Source organism: Seriola aureovittata, chromosome 2 (assembly GCF_021018895.1).
Source record: "Seriola aureovittata isolate HTS-2021-v1 ecotype China chromosome 2, ASM2101889v1, whole genome shotgun sequence".
Lineage (NCBI taxonomy): Eukaryota > Metazoa > Chordata > Actinopteri > Carangiformes > Carangidae > Seriola > Seriola aureovittata.
In genome coordinates, this window is record NC_079365.1 from 14808322 (window position 1) to 14826301 (window position 17980).

At 42.1% G+C, this 17980-nt stretch overlaps 1 protein-coding gene across 1 annotated transcript; it reads right to left on the bottom strand.

The window, feature by feature from the left end:
- Window positions 1-9107: 9107 nt before the first annotated feature.
- ip6k2b (inositol hexakisphosphate kinase 2b) lies at window positions 9108-15016 on the bottom strand. The gene is made up of 5 exons (XM_056401055.1): window positions 14427-15016; window positions 11571-11802; window positions 11285-11460; window positions 10968-11143; window positions 9108-10862 (listed from the first exon to the last, which is right to left on the bottom strand). The coding sequence occupies exons 1-5, from the start codon at window positions 14638-14640 to the stop codon at window positions 10245-10247; spliced, it is 1416 nt and encodes a 471-aa protein (XP_056257030.1). The 5' UTR covers window positions 14641-15016; the 3' UTR covers window positions 9108-10244.
- Between the last annotated feature and the right edge of the window lie 2964 nt (window positions 15017-17980).

The following is a 17980-nucleotide window of genomic DNA, read 5'->3' on the forward strand; positions in this document are numbered from 1 at the left end:
ATTTATGTTTAAATAGGAACATAGAGACTTACCACAGCTGAACGTCCCGAATGTGAGCTATGAACTGGGTATACATTGTTTACAAAGAGCCTATTTCATTACTAACCACAATTTAGCAGTATATTAATATGCTGAAAAAATACTTTCCTATAAGTAAGCACAGGGTGTTGGACCCCACTGGTCTTTCTTTCTTTCTTTCTTTCTTTCTTTCTTTCTTTCTTTCTTTCTTTCTTTCTTTCTTTGAAAATGTAGCTGAAGAGTATCAGTGAACAGGATGTTGTAAAAGGCTGGTGCAGCATTTCTCACATAGTTGAAAGCGGAGGATGGCACACTCTGTAGAGAAAGAGCTCAGTTTTCAGAGCACTCCCTGATAACAGTGTCCGTAGTGTTGGGGAACAAGGGAAAAGACAACTGAGAAGCTTCTCCAGCAGAATAAAGCCTTAGGTTTATACTCTTTGGTTCTTCTCTATGAGCTCACTGATGTCCTTTCTGAGGAACAAACCACTATTTTGACCCTGGAGAGATGTCTTCATATTTTAAGGACATCAAAGCATACACAGAACTTTAAAAGTTAACAGCCTCAGGCTACATGGAGGGTAAATACAGAACAACAGACATTCAGGAGTCTGAGTGTGAGTGTAGAGAACACGTGGTACCTGCAATTACAACAACACTCAAGACGAAAGTCTATGGTAAACTGTTTAGTGGGTAAAGATGTCCCATTTTATTTTTTAATGGCATCTCATTTGAGAAGAAGTAAAAACTTTCCCATCTTCCCATTTACCACATCAACTTTAAATCTAATGTTTTTGACTCACCCAGCTTGATGAAATTGGCTCAAACAAACATATAAATTAATTCATATAATTTCACCCAAGCAGAATTTTTATGTGTTGTGGTGGTAATGATGCAAAATGTTTTATATCACATATGCAGTGGATATTGAACTAAATTGACTGTACACTTGCAGTCACGTTATTTACTGAAATCAATAGATGCAACATACTTTTCTTCAACCAGTTTACACTTGTGTGTATCTCATCCTCTCATAAAACATGGCCTCTTTTCCTCATTGAGAACATAGACATGGACACATGTAAAAAAAAAACAACAACAAAAAAAACCCAGATAGATGGTGGCTGGCATTATATAACTATGTGCAGGAATGTTGAATTCTTTCTTTACTGCCTTTTTTCTTACATTCATCTCATTCCTCGTTTTGTCGTCTGATGCAAGAGAGGAGCGTTTCGCTTGTTCTGTAACTCACCATCCATCGAAACCAGGCCACTCACCACACACAATCCCTCTCTGTTTCCATTAGTGAGATCAAACGGCACACATTCTCCTTTAACTTGAACTGTTTTCTGTGTGTTTGACTTGATTTGAGTGTGTTTGTGCCTTAATTATTGCATATGTGTTGTAAAGCAGATTATCACACTGGAGATCACTGGGACCTACAGGGGGATCCCGAAGTAGGAATGCAAAAGCAGGTACTTTTTAAAGGCCACATTCAGATGTTTACAGTGACAGGATAATACTATGTTCTTTGACATTTCCCATCCCCACGGGGTTGTATATGTTTCTCGGATGGGAGGGGGGGGACAGTGGATGTATGAATCAACACAAGAAACTGGGTGGGAGTAAAGAGTCACAAGATCAACATGAGGCCAAGTAGTCTGAATAACTCCATGCTCAGATGTCTTTTCCCCACTTTTCCTGTTTCCTCTTTTCCCCTGCCTTCCTGGAATAACCATAACAGCGCAATACTGGTCAGTCAAACTTATTCTCTGCCTCTATGTCCGAGTCTCTCTCTGATTTTCCTTGTTTTTATATTTTCTTATCCTCTTATGAGTCCTCCTCATTATTTTCATTATACTGTGGATTATTTGCGTTCACTGGCGGCTTAGTGATGAGCACCCTGAACAGCCTTCACCGCTCTGATTCAGCAGGTCCTCAGTGTGGCAAACAGCTGTTCTGATCACTTGGCGGCCCGCAGGCTGCTGATATGTTTCACCATGACTGTCATGCAGTGTATCTGCTGTACTGGAGGTCAGGGGTTAAAGTTGATGTTTTTACTAGTGGATTTAATTGTCTTCGTAATCCACTGCGGGGATCCAGCAGACAAAAGAACACAGTGTTCTCGACCTCGTCCCTCAGGTTACATAAACATCTACAGATCAAAGACACCTAACTCCTCCCTGCAGATATTTTCGCACACCGCATAAGAGGGTTAATGGAAAAGAGCTTTGTATTTCAGCTTTACATAAACATGGAGGTTCTTGACAGTAATTGCATCAAATAAGGAGTAAAAGTCTCTCAAAGTTTAGCTGGCAGTCTGAACATGTAGTTGTGTCATTTTATATTCAAATCAATATGATCAGAGAGCCAAAACATAGCATGAGTCTACAGCCACGCTAGCCGCCCTGGTAGGCTGCATTTAAACACATTGGTGCCTTAAGGTAAATGCTAATGTAATCATGCTAATGTATTCACAATGACAAAGCTAACATGCTGATGTTTACATGTTTACATTTGCTAATTAGTATAAAAACAAAGTATACTGAGAGGAATTATATATATTTTGTAGGTATCTAGTCAAAAAACAAACTATTGGACAAATTAAAATTTAACCTTATGATGGAGCTAGAAGGAAATTCAGGCATTACAGTTACATAAATTATCATTCATCTTGAGGGGACCATGAATGTCTGTACAAAATTTCCTGCTCATCCAATAGTTGTTGAAATGTTTCACAGAAAAACAAACAAATGTGAAGCACATGGTGGCACAAGAGGAAAAGCCAGGGGGATCGTCAAGCTCAGTAAAGGATACACAATCTGAGGACCATGAATATCTGAACAAATTTAATAGCAATCCATTCTCTAGTTGTTGAGATATTTCAGTCTGGACTCAGACCAAAGTCATGGACTTGACCAACACCGACGTCCCTTTAGCATTTATAGAAAGAGAAGGAGGATGGAGTCTGAGGGGGATACAGAAAAATGTCTAAATTGAGATAAACTTCAAGCAACTTTAAATCCCAATGGAGTAGAGTGGGGAGGGGGATACTGTTTTTGCTTTTGTCCTAATCTCACTATAACAGCTGTGTTCAGTTCAGCCTCAACGTAACTGTCTTATGTAACCAGTTTAAAGGTTCCCTGACATCTATGCTCTTAACATAAACATGGCCATGACATCAAATGACCCCAGTGGAGATGTGTACTCGCATGTTTTAAATGAATTGAAAAGTCTGTTGAAAAATACCAGCTGTTTGTTGGTGATAATGTTAATCTGCTCAAGGATACAGAATGTGAGGCAACAGCTAAATCTCATGCAAAACAATGAACCAAGCTGCGCAACTTCTACTGATTAGAATTGATAAAATGTTTATAACAATACAACATACAGTGAAGACGACCTGCTTTGTCTTTTGAAAGCAAGAAAACCAGCTGAAAATTCCTACAGGAGAAAATGAACAGGACAGCATTATGGCTCGAAACCATTGTCAGTGTTCACTGCTATAATCTTAATTACATGTTATTAAAAGAACATCATTGTGCTGCAGATGTGTGAGAGAGTATGTTACTTTAAGTGACTTGCCTCCACCTCCTCCACCCACATACACTCAGTCATTCATCATAAGCCATGTATGGGCACTGCAATTATTTCATGACATGTATGAAGTGGAAAATGTTGGGGAGGAGGATTAAAGCAGCCATGTTTTAACCAGCAGAGAACCAAAACAATCCCAACGACAGGAGAGTGTGGTGTGAGTGACAGACCACAACATAACCCCACTAAGAGTTAGCCGGAGTTAACTGGACTGTCATCAGCCTTAATCCAGATTATTCCAGACCATGAACTGTACACTCATAGCTTTCTCGGCCTGTCTTGTCCTGTCTGGGTTATTTTTGAAGCACGCATACTCATACACTTCACTGTGCTGCTGTGAGGAGCAAGAGTGTGAATGTGCTATTATTCTAATATCTTTTATCTTCCCCCCCCCCGCGTCTTATCGGGGGGTTTGACTGGCTGAGAAGTGGTTTCTCTTTCAAAATGATCACACAAGATTCACTAAGTCATGCTCACATACCTACTCACCCACTCTCACATGAAGTGCTCAGAAATTTTATCTTCACAGTGGATGTTTTCTATGAGTTTGACAGCTGAGGTTCTGTCTGATAAATCAGGCACAAAGGTTGTGGGAGCTGTCGGAAACCACACACTTCTTTTCCTCTGGGTACCTCTCACAGAATTGCTATCTTTGTGTGGACTTCCTTAAATATGATCTACCGCATCCAACTTCCCATTTGACTACCAATTACAACACAGGTGACAAATTAAAGAAAAAAAAAAAGAATGAAGTTGTTTCCATACAGGTGTATTACATGGTTCAATTAAATGAATCAATTTATCAAGGTGATATAATCAATATGAGCTGATTTTGACCCAGAATGATGCTGTTATAAATGCTGGTGTGACCTGGCACAATAACAGCGTTCTCCACCACCATCAACAAAACACCAAAAGAGGGACGAATGCTGTTTGTTGCTCCAGGTGCGTTCAAGGGACTTGAATTTATCACCCATCTGTATAAATATGTGATACTGCTCTACAGACAACAGTCTTCTGTGGATTTAGTGATATAAATAAACTTTGAGAACGGCTGTTGATGTCCTGACACAACCCCTGACGGCAGCTGGTGAGAAATAAGACAAAAATGTCTGACACCACTGATGGTTTATGTAATCTCAGTCCTCATCTGGTCCTGTCCAAAACAAAACTGGCGTAGGATCAGCAAGTATTCTGCACTCTTTCTATATGTATGTATGTATGTATGTATGTATGTATCTATCTATCTATCTATCTATCTATCTATCTATCTATCTATCTATCTATCTATCTATCTATCTATCTATCTATCTATCTATCTATCTATCTATCTATCTATCTATCTATCTATCTATCACTTGGCTTAAGTTATACATTTCAGCTGATGTTCATTAAACCTGCAGAGACAAAGGTTAAATCGATGATAAGACTCCACATTAAAACAGTGCCAGCAGGATTACTACACCTATAGAGGTAAAGCTATCACCGGCCTGATATGAAAATAGGCCACACTAGAAGGACAGGGCACAGTGTGTTCAAGTGTACATGATCCTTTCTGGTGGCTGCGTGTTCTTATCTGATCGATCTGTTGAACAGGGTTCAAGGAGGGTTGCATAACCTGCTGTGACTTCATAGTCTTTGAACATATGACATGCTGTGTGTGTTGTTGCAGAAACAGCCCTGTGGTTTCACCGGTATGATCCTCCTCGATGTTCCCCAGGCACATCATGGCACAGTTGCTTAAAATGGCAGATTTCTTTTATGGTTTTATGGTTGCATTTACATAGTCCCAGAAATGCAAATGTTTGCGCCAAAAAAACATGAGTGTCGTTGGCCTGCAGGTTGCCAAAGAGCCTCCGACATGGTCGGTGCGTAGTTAACTACTTGCTTTTGATCTGGGCTGTGTGGTAGTACACTGTCTTATAGTAGGCCTATACACATTTTGTACCATTATAATACAAGATTTAGCCCTGATCCCCATGTGTAACACTGAGCTTACTCTCATTGGACCTACGGCTTAGTACAGTAAAAGGCTGAGATGACATGTGATCTAACCGTAAATATCTTTGAGTATTGTCCATAGATCAGTGATGCCTTTCTCTATCCATTGTTTGAACCTTAGGTTAAAACATTATCCATGCAGTATAAATTCCTACCTTCTTCTGATTTGTTCCTCCTGTCTCGGTTATGTTAGGACCACATGCACATCTGTTATTGCTGCAGGGAGAATGAGAGTGCATGTGCTCTACTGCAGAATCAAATATCTGTTTTTTTACACATCCTGTTTCACTGGTTTGGTGACTTTTCTTTTGCAGCATGAGATGACATCCTGCAACAGAAAGCCCTTTAAAGCCACTTGAGTAGCTGGAATGACAATCAGGCAAGAAATTCCATAACCTTTGAACTGTGACGATTTTCTTACCATGTGTTTATACACCACCATGTATGCAGGAAAGGCCTCCTTGTAGCAAACACACACACACATAAACAAACACCTGTGTGTGTACCGCCACGTATGCCACAAGAACTGTGCATTCAGGCGTTATCATCAGAGTAAGATTAGTCACACCGGCTCTTACATCATAACTCACACTTTTCCTGTGCACTATTGAGGTCAATCAGGATTTATTAGTTCTTTCAGGACATTGCAAAACCTCTACTTTGATCCTTTAACATTAAGCCTGATTACACTTAGAGTAAACCTGTTAGTGTTGAGCTGATAATTTGTGTTTTCTTGAGCGATTTCTGTGAAATAAAGCAGGCTTCCTAATCCAGTAAAAACAAAAGGATGCTTTTTAAGTTGACTTTCATTTCACTCCACACTATGGCATTATTTTAGATATTGTTCCCTGTCATTCACAGTAGTCAGGTTATGAGAATATTTTTACACGATCAATGAGGCCAACCTAACCCTGCATTTTGAGGTGGTTTCAGAAATGCGAAAAATACAGGCGCTGTTGCCATAGTTATGTATCACTGATAATGTAAAAAAAAAAAAGTCCAGTCACCAAGGCAACTGTCTATGTCCCACACTGGCTCACTTACACACATACAACTCAGACAAAATTCAGACAAACGAACCCACTCATCCAAAAAAAACCCGTCTCACATTATAATCTCAAGTGAAGAACTGTCTCAATACACAGATGAAGTATTCTCTTCTTTCCTAAATCACATGTATTTATGGCCGTCATCATTAAAACCATGCAAAGGAGTAAAACATATGGATTTAAATCTATTTTGCAGAAGGCAGCAGATGAGCTATTTTAAGATCCGAAAAGAGGAAATAATAATCCCTCTCATTTTGTGCTTCATGCTATCATCTCTCCGACCCCATAACTGGATTGAATATTGCTTTATCCATTCAAGCTTGAAAACCTGATTAGATCCACCCATGCCCACGTGTTTTACATTTCTCTATTTCAGCTATTCTGTAGGATATGTATGAATAATCCTGTAGCTGAATGTTGCACATAAAGTGTCGTAATGTGGGTTATCTGTAGGCTCTGAGTCAGTCTTAGGTAAGTGAAAGTGAATGGTGGCTATTATGATGATGTGTGGTTGTGGTGGTCCTAAGGACTTTCAGTTTATTAGTCAGACCAGTGTGAACTGTATGCTAATGTTCACACACACACAAGCCTAGAATCAACATCTTGTTTACCTACTCCGCCCATGTCAAATGTCAGGAGATTGTCAGGTGTTGAAAGCAAGCATCTGCTACTGTATCTACTACACCTCATGGTCTTCAGAAAGTTAGTCTACAGCCTCAAATCACCCCACCCTGGCTGTAAGGCAGGTGTGCCAAGTCGCTGAAGAGTGACGCAGCTTTCTAGGCATACTTTCCACACAGCCAGTCTTTCCGTGGACTTACCCTCCTTAGCTCCGGGTGTTTTCCGGTACTGGAAAGCCGATTAGGCTGACTACAAAAGCTGCCGGTTTTGACAGGCAACAATTTTCACTACAGAATTCAGGGTCCATAAAATATGTTAAACAAATACTGGTCATCTGAGGTTGCTGCTTTGGAGCTGTTGGGACATGTAGGAGCTGGCTTACACCTTGTAATGCTTCCTGCTTAGCACTACAGCTTTAATAGAAGTTTTTCATGTTTGAAGTCCATAATCTAAGCTGTGCCGGCCTGGTGCAGATCAGTCACCGATGTCACCGCTGAATGGCAACTGGGCCAAAAACCCCAACTAAACTGCTTAATAATGAACTCTGTGACCATGATGACGCATGGAAAGTAATGTTTGCAATCTTTGTATTTACGCCGTCTCAAACAAACTTGTGAAAACAAAGGAAAAATCCCAAAGCCTGTTCTCTTCGCACCGAGTTTCCCGTGGATGAATTTGTCTAAATGATGTAAATTACACTCAGAAGAGAAGTAAACAGCACCAGGTCCTGGTGTTTTAGCTCACGTCATGACCTCTTGTTACTACGTACGAACACTTTGCTTAAGGCTGCTACAGTAAATTCAAATTCCATTAATTCAACCACAGCTGTATATGATGTGACTGACACAACAGTCAAGGTCACATCCATCAACCTCTCACAGCTTCATCACATCACATGTGTCAACCAGGCCCACAGGTTTTGTCTGTCTCGGCATTCTGGTGTTACAGCTCTCACCAACTGAATGATCTGCAATAAAATCTCAACCATCTCACTTACAGAAAAACATATTTCTCCACTCTGATCTTTAAACAAGTCTGCAAACATTCTCCCAGCTGAAGATGATTCGGGTAAAATGGCGAATTTGTTCTACTTAATTTGGATGAGTTAAATTGGGTCTTTAAAGTTTGAACCTTGATCATTTGTCAACTTGGTTTGAAATCAAAAACTTAGCCCACTGTTTCTATGGTTTTGGTGGCGTTAAAGAATGTTTTTATAGTGGTTACATTCACTCTGTTTATTATTTTACACAAATAACTTACTGGAACATGTTTTTGCTTAATTTATTTAGACGTCGTCTCTTGGCTAACTGAAAAGGTCGTCCATCACTTTGCATCCCTCAGTTGAAGGAGAGTCCATGTGATGCTTGTCAGTTCAATTTTCTGTCCAAAAAATGAAAAATAGAAAATTGGAAAACTGAATTCAATTTTCTAATTTTCATTCGTCACATCAGTGTATAATTAAGATTTATAAGTCGGTTGTACTGTGTAAGGTGAAGGATGATTAGGTCAAAACGTGGGTATTTCCTTGAGTATGACTAACTGTTGAAACAATGACTCATTTTCCCCTCAGCACTGCATCCTATTGTTAAAGCAACACTCTACAGCTGCATTCACTGCTCACATTTCACTTCCCTGCTCACATTTCATTTTCCTTTCCCCACTTCACTTCACTACTTCCCGCCCAGTAAATGTATTTCTTTCTCTCTCTAACACACACACACACACACACACACACACACACACACACACACACACACACACACACAGACACAGACACACACACACACACACACAGTAAATGAACATAAATGACCATAGACCATGTTTTTTTTTTTTTACCACAAATGAATGCCTTTATTAATCAAGACACTGTTAACACACAAGTATACAAGAGAGGTATCCGCTCTTGCAATAACAAAATAAATCAAAGTCGGTATCAGAACATTTATAGTGGTAATATGGAATGTACTTGTTTCCACTGTTTTTTTGTATTTTTAAACAATCCTTTCAAATAAATAGTCTCTATATAGTCTTTATAACTAGTGTTTTTAATCAATATATTCTCTTTGTTTAGTCAAAGTTTCGGGAATGAAGAGGAAAAATCAGATGAAAACAAAGACAGTGACAAAACAAGGATAATATCCCCTTTGCAATCCCCTTTTCAAAATGTCTTGTGTTTATAGGCAAAAGGGACAGGGGAGAACAACTGTTGAAAAAAGGCAAATCCCTTCTTCTAGACCTAAATAATCTTGTTCTTCCACCAAAACGTGTAAATCCAAGTGCCCGGTGGACACACAAACCTTGTTTGTTAAGAGGGTCTTAAAAGACACCAATATAAACACAAAATGTCCTTATCAGAAGCTTAAGTTGTCAATTGCTACAAGGCTGCTGACCTAGCCAGCCATGGTCAGCTTGTACAGTCATCTTCCTCACTAATAATGTGCTGTGCTGTTAGGGACTGGTAGTCCAAACTTCATCCAAAAAAAAAAAAACATATGTCATAACACAGGTAAAGCACCACGTCAGGCTCCTAGAACTACACTTGAGCTTCACTTATCTCTGCCTCGCTCTCTCTCTCTCAGAGAGAATTTAACAATAAAGAAACTTGTCTGTACCAGAGGAGGAGAGTCCTAGGATGCTACAGGAGTCCTGGTGTTTGTTAAGAGACCTCTGTCTCGAACAACATTTCTCCTACCACGAATAACAAAGAAAAGGAGCAGTCTCAGAAAGAGAAAAGTGCAAGTAAGGGCACAGGCAGCCCTGTCCTCTGGCAAGTGAGGGAGAGTGCACGACCACACAGACTCTCCCCTGACCCTGAGGTGTCTGAGGTTCCCTCCAAGCAGAGGAGGGTCAGACCCCCATGTAGGCATAAGGACGATGCACCTTGGAGTAGCAGGGGTTTCAGCTCAGCGAGCCTTTTCCCAGGCTAGAAATTCAGACCATTCAGACTCCACTGCAGCTTCAGTCAGTACTGTGATCCTCCAGCTGGGAAATGATAGTAATCAGATTCTGGAGGCCGAAGATGAAGCCACTGTCCTGGCCTTCATGCACTACACTGTCTTCTCCATAGTGCCGACAGGTGGTGTGAGCAAAGTCAATCATGCGCACGTCCACCACCGGGCTGCTGGCCTCTCCTGAGCCGTGGGAGGAGCGACCACTGCCACTGTTACTACTCGCTGCGGCCACACTGCTGCTGCCACCTGCTGAGGAGGAACGAGGGAAACCAAAAGCCCCCTCCTCTTCCTCCTCCTCATCTTCCTCCTCCTCTTCCTCTTCATCTGATGGCTCGTCCTCATCACCTTCCTCCCCACCACGGTGTCTTGGTCTAGTGGGAGTCCTGGGGGGGTCTCCGTCATAGATGATGAGCAGGGAGCTAGAGTAGAAGCGGTAGGACTCGCAGGCTTCCAGGGCAGCTTGCATTTCGCGGAGTCTGCGTAGCACCGGGGACAGCAGCTCTCGACGCAGGCGACGCCCATTGTGGAAGAACTGGTAGAGGGCCTCTTTGAAACCTGCGAGGGTCAGCTTACGACCGTGGTATTTATTCATGAACATCAGCTGGCCTGAGTCTGACTGGTATACCTGCAGGAGTCACACAGAAACATGAGTATTACAGCTCCCCAGGCACAGTGTAAGCACCACAAGAGAATTCAAATGTAGAGGAGCTGAGTTGCATCGCTACCATACCTGCATGCCACAAAGTCGCACTCCAATAGAGGCAGATGTGCTCTGTTGACACTTGCGGATCTGATTGGCTTTCTTCTCCTCTGATGCATCATCCCCATGTTGGCGAGTTCCCATCTTCAAGTCTAAGACACATGGTACTGTGTAGCGCCACGTCAGGTTCTCCAAAAGAATAAATTCTGTGAAAGGGGGTCAAGGATCACACAACAACAAAAGACCCACAAACTAACACAGTATATTCAAACTTTTATTCATAACCAAGATCCATCCATCACTGTGCGCTTCACCGCCCACTGAGACGCCTAGTCATGAAAGGATACTGTATTGGTTACGGTGTTTTGCATTCTCCTTCATCCTCTGTAAGTGCTGCTGGTGACATTTGAGACTCCAGGGGTTGTGTTTGATCTGTGGCACCACGTTGCCCTTCTCCAGGCTGAAGTAGAGAACCTCCGCCTGCTGCTGCTGCTGCTGCACCACCACCTCATCACGATTATAACTGCGAAAGGTGACAAGACAGACAAATGTCAACTTTAGTGTTACAGAACTTATTGATGACCTGTCTTGTAGTCTACAAACGCATGAAGGTGCTAAAGCAAACATCTTCACCTCATGATCTTGTCTTCCTTACGACTGTGTCGAGCTCTTTCCTTGCTGTAGTTGTCGTTCTCCAGAAGCAAAGTGGACTGTTTCTTGTTGCTCCACTTCAGCATCTTGGTCTTAGGCTCGCAGTCTGCTGAGGGATCTTTGTTTTCCAGGTCTCCTGATTCACTGTGGAGGGGGTAGGCAATGAGGCACAGGTTCCCTTCCTCATCCTCCTCAAAACTGACTGACACCACACCTGAAAGAGGAGAGGAGGAGAGTAGTTATTAGTATTTTTTTTTTCGTTTGGTAATAATTTCCTCAATAAAATGCCAGGACAACACTTTCCATATATGTCTATGTTTACATTTTAAAACACATTTCCTGGAAGATTTTGATACATTTAGACAGTCTGATCATATGTCCACCCACACACAGAAAGTGGAAATGAAAGGAAGAGATGAAAGAGGAAAGCAGCACATGAACAGACAGCACAGTGTTTTTATCACAAAATAATCAGAAAACAAGACGCACAAAATACCACAAAAGGATGAAATGTGTCAAAGTGAGCAGGTCATTTATTAAGCAACTGCTGAACATCCTCATGAAAAACATACAGTAACTCATGATACAGAGTTTCATGCTGTCATGGGAAAATGAAATACAGCTCTCTCTTTCCACATACAGAAACAGCAGCAAAACAGGCCACAGTGAAGACTCACATAACCATAGTACAGAGTATTAATATGCAATGATTCAGTCCACACAGTCCATGACCATGTTTAAATGAAACAAACAAAGTTGTGGAACGCTTGAAAATACATCTCGAGGTCAATTTTTAAAATTTTTTTTTACAGAGTCCACTTAGAGGTGATTATCAACACAATTTTACAAACACAAACCAGCAAGCTGGAAATGGGACAACAGGTGTTTCTAGAATCCTCTTAATGATTTAAGAAACACAGTGTACCTTAATGCCCACGCTAATTTATGACATGATCCACAAACACGTACACCCCCCCGGGCCCCCAGTAAAAGTCCATAGAAGGGCCTGTGCATCGCAGGGTGGGGGAGGTGTCACACTGAGAATAAACATCACAGCTGCAGTGGCTGATACAGATAAACCACAGACAGGAAGAAGGGATGTGGTTGAAATAGATCAAGAGAGAAAATGGCAGAGATATGGACACAACAACCAAATTGATACATGGTACACTGCATCCAGCAATACAAGTAATAGGAGGAGCAGTCACATTACAAAACAACAACAGAATAAATGACACGTTTACAATGGGAAAAACCTGAACTCAAGAGCTGACGTTTACATTAGAAAGAACCATGGTGTTTTTGCATGTAAAGCGTCAGGCCTGAGGACCCAGCATCCATATTTCTTCCGCAGCCCGAGGCCTCTCTGATGTCATGTGCGCTGACATCACCGGCCTGCAAGAAGCCCCGCCTCTAGAGTCCAACTGAGGGACTGTGGTGTCTGCTCAGAGCTGCACTGTCATCACACCACACAGCCAAGTGTGGGAATTTATGAGTCACTCGGACTTAATTCGATAGAAAGGCTCATAAATTAGTGATAAACATGCATCGCTTAAGATTTTTACAGCCTAATAATAAATTGACAATAACATACTGGCAGGAGTTTGAAAGTGTTGCAGATCATTATCAATCACAATTGTTTTATTGGGTTCTCAAGTTCTGTCCAATCCTCCAAATGACCATCATGATTTACAGCGAACACAGATAATGCTACAATCATGCTCAAAGCTTTAACGTCCACACCTAAATTGTGTACATCTCATCATCTACATCTTCATGAAAGCCTCAGTGTTCACAATATTTTGTGCATTCATTGTCAACTTCATTCCAATTACAGGCCACTGTAAGGTGTCCCATGCATGCATGCTCTTACTATTGTGTGATGTGTAAGAGATAGGAGAATGCCAATGGTGAGGAGCATTCAAAGGCCCCAGAAGTCCTCTACTATCTGCCCTCCAAATCCCAATCCTCTTCCTGGATCTTTTTATAGTCCCACGCTGCATTACTGAGAAGTCCGATACCACGCGTGTGTCTTACCTCCGTCATACGGCCCCCTAAAGACGTCTGTACCTGCATGTACTGGGTGTCTTTGTCTGTGGGTGAAACTGTGACAGACGGTGGGCCTGGACGCATCCAGGGAATCTGATATTCCAATTACAAGTGTGTGTGTAGATGAAAATGTGTATGTGTCTATGTTTCTGTGATGGACCTGAAACCAGACCTTGAAATCTCCTCAACTGGCTTGTGAATGACTCCCCTGGTGGTCTGTCCCATTTATTTTTGATCCCCGTTGAACTCTATCTCATCCTGAAACCGTAGCCTTCTTAAAAGCCAGGCACGGCACTTAAAAGACCTCTGGCTACTCATCCTCCTGGCAGGAAGTCAGGCCATCAGCTAAGATGCTACATGAAACCCACCACAAACATCAGGATTACATCCAGAAAACTGGAAGCAGTGCCTGCCATCTGCCAACACTACAGACACTGTACACAAGTCACAATATGTGAAAACAGGAATGCATCCATCTATAAATATCAAAATACATTTTTGCAGCGTGTTGTTGTGTACGCCATGTTCTTCAAGCCCACTTAACAACCAATCACCACCCTTTACCTAAAGGGAAATAGTCTCCTCAAGATCTAAATGGATGTTTTTTTTTTTTTTTTTTCCATTTGAGATATTAAATGCAGCCAAGAGTACAGCATATATTACAAATTATTAGCACAAAGATGAGGAAGAAGAGAGAAAGGATTCATGCTGAGCACCAAAACAACATCACTCATGCACCGTTGTGACAGCTGATATTTCCTCCAGATTTAAGATGGATTGGGGTCTTACCTTTATACTGAGGCGTGAACTTCCTCATCTCTGGGGGGAGGCTCTTGTAGAACTGGTGCTCCCGGGGTATAAGGGGCTTGCAGATTGTTTGTTCCCCAAATCGTAGCACACAGGAGTGGCCTCCCACCTGGTGCACGAATGGCTCAAGCATCACCCCTTTTCCGGGATAAGGAGTCCCGTCCGCCTGCATGAGGGCTTCTAGAGCGGGACTCATCCTCACTCCGCATCGGACAGCTGAGCTGGGGGGACCCACGTCGCACGGGAGGCAAGAAACTCGGCCGCTTGTCTGGCTCCCTATCCTCGGACTCTCTTCTGCTGGTTCGCACGGGGGCGCTGCTGGTCGCCTGCTCGAGCGAAACACTGAAAAACAAAGGGCTGAGCAGGAAGGACAGAGCCCGAGACAAAATCCCTTATTCCCTTTCTTATCCTTATCGTGGGACAAATAACAAAACTCCTCCACCGGGCTGGATATTTTCCTTGTTTGTATACGTAATAAAAGGCTATTTATGTAGCCATAAAAACTGCTTAAAACGTTTTCAGGCAACGCCTGTGTCGTCCGTTGTGACTGGCTGCTACCGAAACTGAGGACTATGCTCACCCTGTAACTAGAAAAACAGCCAACAAATCCCACCTCTCCCCACAGCCAGCCAATCACAGAGCCGCAGCTGTCGCTGGGAGGAGACAAGGCACCTCGGAGAGGATCAAGCAGATCAAGCAAACAAAGAGGAAGCAGAGAAAACAGGGGGGAGGGTAGAACAGGAAAAATACTAGACACAAAAATTCAACACTGAAGTCATCTTTTTTTCAATATTCTCGCAAGTTTTATCGTTGTTATTAGTTGGAGACAGACTGCAGGTTGTAAATGTAATCCTGTTCTTGCAACATCAAATATCCTTTCATGCAAAGTGCAACAGACAATTTAAAATGAAGGCAAGGAACTTTAAATTTCTCCTTAGCCATTTCTCTTACATTTTTGTCTTGAGTTTTCGTGTCTCAGTAGTAGGCTAATGGGGGCTAAATTGAAAGGTGGGATGGAGTGGAATCTGTAAATGGGTTTCCAATGGCAAGTCAGAATTTCAAGGTGTTACTAGGTCTTACTAGGTGTTACTAGCGCAGACCTCTGCTAATGACAAACAACATACACCAGACTTCAAAGAAAATTCATAGTAAATTATCCAGATCTGTCCCAAAATATCTCCATTCAATTGGCTACTTTTTGCATAATCCAGCTGACAAACAAACACACAAATGACAACATAACCTCCTTGGTGGAGGTAGAAATGATTGAGAGAACACTAAGAAGGTAGCCAATGGCCCTGTTTAGACCTGGCTATGGCATTAATATTGGCTTCAGGTGAACTGATCACAAGTGAAAAGCTCTAAGCACATCAGTTCACACCTGATATTAAATGCATCTACACATGTGCATTGAGTGAACACCGGTGATCAGATCTCACATTCCCGCTCTAGATGCAATTAAATACGTATGCGTAGTTGTTTTTAGCCAATCCAACAGACAGGTCAGTGTGTTTGTGTGTGACAGAGGGAGAGGCAGCAGGACAAATATGGGTTGAGCGAATCAATGCGCTGGTCACAGCTCTACAATGGAATAAGGTTTGACCTCTTTGAAATAATAAAATATTTGGTCCAATATGAGACTGTTGCAGAGGAAGTCAGTTAAATAGTTGGTCCTTCAATATGACCCAGGACACATTTGCATTCACATTGCTAAAAGAATGTGGCCACATGTGGCCCAGACCACCTCCGGATTTGGTCTGAGTGATCAGATCTGAAATGCGTCCTCAATGCGTCTTGAGAGCGTTTACACCTGTGACCGAACCCACAGACTTTACATTGAGATGATGTTACACACATAAAAAAAAGCTCTTCTAGGCCTTGGGAAAGTTTTACGTATACAAAATCTTCATGGATTAAAAATTCATAATACAACAGTAATAAGTTCCCTTGCTTACTGTTCAAGGTGTCCTGTCAGCAACTTTACAGGTGTCTTTTTTAAACTGGTGGTCCGTGGGGACAGTGTTTTGTAAATCGCAGTGGAGTTTCATGTTGCAGTACAACAGTTGGCCACTCGGAAAAACTAGCAGCAAGGCGGTCTCACCGTATTATAACAAGCTTTCTGTGCATCCATGCAATGAAGCGTTATCATGCTGAGAGACTACTCACCGGTTCATACTGCTATGAGGCAGGAATACACATCTCGGCAAAATAAATACAGCCACAGAAATTTCTACCCTACAACTGCAAGGTTAACGGCAGCAGTAGTAGAAGTGTCAAGCACACATCTACATGGAACAAGGCACTCTACCTGGAACGTGCACATGTTTTACTGCCAAGCACATGTCACTGTTGGGTGACATTTTATTGCATTGTAGAAATAGTAAAACCAGGTTCAACTTTTTTGCTGTGTCACTAAAATATATGTACAACACCACAAACAAACAAAGCTTAGCACTGTCTATAAAGCCTTCGTGTCTTCACTGTGCATCATCTATATCTCAGAGAACAACATCCTTTTGTAGTGTAACATGCTCTCCAGTGGTAGATCGCTGAGTTCTGGCTGCTGCTATAAACAGACCCCTGACAGCAATATTTGAGGATCTGTTATTATGGTTCTGTTCAAAGCAAGAGCAGCAAGCCGTTGTAAGATAACATGCAAACCGCAATCCAGAAGCAACTTTCTGTGGTCTTTTTCCCCCAATATTATACAACCGAATGTCAGGAGACAAGCATCACTGATAGCCTCAGAGTAATATCTGCAATAATACTTTCCCAATGACAAGGATTGAAGTTGCAAGTGAACAATGCAGGTTAGTGGGTAAGAGATGAGACAGCTCCACATTCTGGTGCATGGGCCTAGAGTAAAGGATTATTGCTCAACCATAAAGCTTCAGATCCAAACTGGAAATTTCTTTGTGAATGGCAGTTGACCTAATGGGTCTGACTGGTGTGCCAGACCAGACAAAGCTGAGGTACTGTAGGCAAGCTCAGGTCACTGGACGGTTACAGCCTAATCACGCACTAATCTCTGATGTTCCAGTTCTGTGCTGGGATTACAAATGGGAAGAAAGAATCCCAGACCCGGGCAGGGAGGGGATTAAATGATCAGCACTTGAACAGGGCACCCACTCTTCTCTTTCCACTGGTCCCACAGGCAGGGACTCCCTGGTGGTCTGGTGTGTATTAAATGTGGCTATGAGGAGAAGAAATAGTGTGTTTGTGTGTGTGTGTGTGTGTGTGTGTGTGTGTGTGTGTGTGTGTGTGTGTGTGCGTATGTGTGTGTGCTACAGGATACACTACGGGCTTCCCAGACCCTCTGATCCAAGGATCAACAGAACAATACAGACTTAATCATGCCAGTCCATCTTACGGGAAGAAAACCATGGTAGTGTCATTTTACCATGTGAAGGATTTAGTTGTGTGATTGCAAAGGTGTAGAGTGGGCCTCAACAGTGTGCTCAGGGATGAATGTGTGTGTTTCTGTGTGTGCACTAAACTATGTAACACGAAGGACTCTCATCAGATGTAAAGAAAAC